Here is a 3,618-nt window from a genome sequence, read left to right as displayed (position 1 = left end):
GCTTTGGCCAGCCACGTCCACGTCCCCGTCCACGTCAGCTCAGGACAGGAAGCAGCCGGAAAGAGCTGCTAGCTGGATGAGTTAGCAAATGAGCTGGGAGGGCACCCTGGGAAGAGGAGGCCTGGCTAAGGGGCCACCTGGCCCGTGATGTTTTTAGCTCAGGAGAGTTTCCAGTGGGCGGGAGTAAGGAGAAAAGCTGTCACCCCCAGAGCTGCAGTATCAGAGAGCCAGGTGTTTGCCCTGTCGCGCAGGGCGGGTTTTAAGTGTTTTCTGTATAAATCAATGATGGGGACTTTTCGTGTGGGGCTCAAATGTATGATCCTCGAACCTGTTAGATGAAAGCACTGCTCAAAGTAACTGCCGATTAAACAGTCCCCGCCTGGGTTAAAACACGATGCTCCTCTCTCTTCTTTAAAGGGTATGATTTACCTTTGAAAGCTCGTCCTCAGGAGTTAAAAACAGAGATGGGCAAGCTTATTGTTTGCGTACTATGTATACGTGTCATCCAAGGATTTAATTTGTAAATGGAGTAAGTAATGTGACTTGATTCCAATAACTTTAGATTTGGATTACAATTAAATTCGGCATAAATTAAAATTAACAATAATTTGCAACATGGGTATGGTTTGAAAGTTCAAACCGAGCAGAGGGGTTCGTGAAGAATCCTTCTTTCTTATTTACTGTTCCTTTCCAGTCACTATAGACTTAACTAGGGAACCCCGGGGCTACAGTGGGGTGAGCGGTGGCCCACCCATCGTAAAGTCTGTGTTCAAACCTGACGGCGGTTCAGGTGCTCCGTGGGAGAAGCATGAGGCTGTCTGCTCCTGTAAAGAGCTACCAAGTCTTGGAAACCCTGGATGGAATTGACTCTGCGGCAGAGGGATTAGGCTGATAGACGTCGTGATGTGGATACTGAGATCGTTGGGCAGTGAGTGAATCTAAAAGAAGAAAGAGAACAATACTAACCGGATTCTTTGGAGCTCACGCTTATGCTGGGGTGTGTGTGTGTGTGTGTGACGTTTATTTATTTGTTTTTGCCATTTTAGAACATCAAAAGAAATAAGACTGTACGTTAACACTTGAATATTTTTGTGCCAGCGTCACTTTTCAAAGCAAGAGGCAGCATGTCAGATGGTGCTGACCCTTAAATCAGGTCAGACGGACGGTCTTTCCCGTAGCCTGGTAGCAGGATGGTTTCCTGAATGCCCCCACCGCCGGCCCCGCAATCCGGGAAGGGAAACAATGAAAAACTAAAACCGGTGGGCCCAAGAAGGGTCCTTCCCAACCGGCCAAGGGGTCAGTGCCAACCGGGAAAATGGCCTCAACCTAAAAAAAAGCAACCCGCAATTTCCCGAAGCAAGGAATTAATGCCCTAACGGGTCATCCAGGCTCAGTTCGTGGATGGGTGCGATTGTGTCACAGATTGAGGAGTGACGGAATTGATAGAATGGATAATCAACTGCGCTTTTTTTCTAAAAACATTCTTCAACATCTGTTTTTTAAAGCCAATTTCACCTTGTAAATACTGCCAAGACATAGATATTCAAATGCATTTACATCAGTAACTAGGTTTTAAACTTCATGACCTCTAGCTCTTTATTAGCAAGCAAGAGATACCTGTTACCACCAATTTGTATTTCCATTCAGATTCGAGGGCAGTTTGGGTCTATGGTCTTATGCCATCCTTGTCCTGCATTTTATTTTAATCACCAATTAGTTTGGAACTTTGTTTTTTAAACAGACAGATGATTTTAGGACTGTAAAACGTGTTTGGCTTATTTCCAAAATAAAAATCCTGTATTATATTAAAGCCAAAGCCCCATCTGCTGTTTTCATTAAATCTCAAGAGTGGCTCACATTGCCAGGAGCAGTTCTTTGAATACAATCTGATGTAATCAAGCAGTGATATGTGATTTTCAAGGTCATTTTCTCTCTCTCTCTTCTGGTTGTTATTGTTGCTAAGCTAGAAGAAAAGCCAGGGAAACCAACTTTCTCAATCACTGGTAAATATGATCCTGAAAAATGGCATAAGTAGACTTTATTGCAGCCCTTTAGGAATACAAATGTTCAAACCATTATCGCTATTTCTGAAGAATAAGATCTCGAGACGAATTAAATACAGATAGATATTATATTATATATAAATCCATGATAGGATGGAAAACTTCAAGAAACCCCGTTCTGAAGTCTTTTCATTTTGGGGGGGGCATTTATTTCTCGTCTTTGGTTTACGTAATCATTTTGTACCACCTTATATTTAAGAGTAAGCGTTGGGCTGGTAACCATCTGGTTGGTGGTTCAAACCCACCAGCCGCTCCTCAGGAGAAAGCTGAGGCAGTCGTCTTCCCTAAAGAGTTACAGCCGCAGAAACCCTAGGGAGCAAGTCTGTTCCCCCTACAGGACTGCAATCAACTCGACAGCAGTTATATAAATGATATGGTGCTTATGAAAACTTGGCTTTTAATAAAATCGGTTTAACCCACGAGCCCTGGCAGTGCTATAGGCTAGGCCTTGATTTGAGTCAATTCTGACTCATAGTGGGCCTATAGGCTGCTGATCCTGTGGCTAGCAGTCCAGTGTGCAACCGCTACTCCGCCAGGGGTCCAAAAATGATTGTTTGCAAGCCTCGCTAGCTCCTCACTGTCAGGTTAAAAAATCCATGCAGTTCCCTCCTGTGTTCCAGCATATACAGGCAGCCATCTGGCCCCCTCCTTTTGTCCAGTTTTCTGCTCCTGTTTCCCCTTCGCTCAGCCTGACCCATTGACCATGCTCAACTACTTGGAGTTTCCAAAGCATAGGGGCCTGTCTGTCACGGGCTGGGGCCAGCTGCTTCGCTTCTTCCACTCCAACTAGATGCCTTCTCCTCCGTGGCATATTGCTCCTGATTTCCGTAATTACACTGACCCTCTCAACTCTCACTGCTCTCAGTCAGTGTGGACTCATAGTGACCCCCTGTGGGTTTCCATGATTGTAACTGGATGCCGGAGTAGAAAGCCCAGTCTTCCACGGAGTTGCTGGTGGTTTTGAACGGCTGACCATGAGGATCACAGCCCAGTGCGCAACCGCTTCACCCCCAGGCCGGGCTCACTTGCTGCAGCACACTGAGATTCTTCAGAGCTCCGGCTGCTACTGTGGCTCCACCTTCCCAGTCCCCGGACCTGACGCAGTAGCTGGGCTTGTTACCATGGGAATGGACCTGTTACCATGGGAATGCAGTCACTCCTCCTGTCCACCAGGGAGCGCTGAGCAAGGAGTGCCCTTTAAAAAGAAGAAAATCACCACTTACCAGCAGGGCGGTGTCCTTGGGGGGATTTAAAACAAATGAGGATGGCCTGCGTCCAGCTTTGACATTCAACTGTTAGCCCCACCCAGCCCCTCATGATAGCTGTGCAGATGTAGTCCCTTAAGTGGCCTCTTAGGAGCGATAGCCTCCAGTTGTATGGTGACCCCCATGGGTCAATGCAGTTCCATTGGGAATTGATGATAATCTGCTCATTCAATTGTGCTAAGTTCACATATCATACTTGAAAGAGTTGATTGTAAATGATCTGATCAGGATCCAGGAGACTTCTTTCAGGAAAGTAAACAACAGAAGCCACCAGCTTGGAATCAGATGTC

General features: G+C 46.1%; 1 protein-coding gene across 1 annotated transcript in view; it reads left to right on the top strand.

The window, feature by feature from the left end:
- The first annotated feature begins 615 nt into the window (after positions 1-615).
- TTC8 (tetratricopeptide repeat domain 8) overlaps positions 616-3,618 on the top strand; it is a 38,629-nt gene continuing 35,626 nt past the window's right edge. The window contains exons 1-2 of the mRNA XM_004699067.4: positions 616-619; positions 930-997. Of these exons, the coding sequence (XP_004699124.2) occupies positions 616-619; positions 930-997 (72 nt within the window). The remainder of the gene's footprint in view (positions 620-929; positions 998-3,618) is intronic.

This window comes from Echinops telfairi, unplaced genomic scaffold, assembly GCF_000313985.2.
Source record: "Echinops telfairi isolate 266 unplaced genomic scaffold, ASM31398v2 ScPeMD7_18;HRSCAF=68, whole genome shotgun sequence".
NCBI lineage: Eukaryota > Metazoa > Chordata > Mammalia > Afrosoricida > Tenrecidae > Echinops > Echinops telfairi.
Note: the sequence above shows the minus strand (reverse complement) of the source record. Positions and strands in the feature narration are given on the sequence as shown.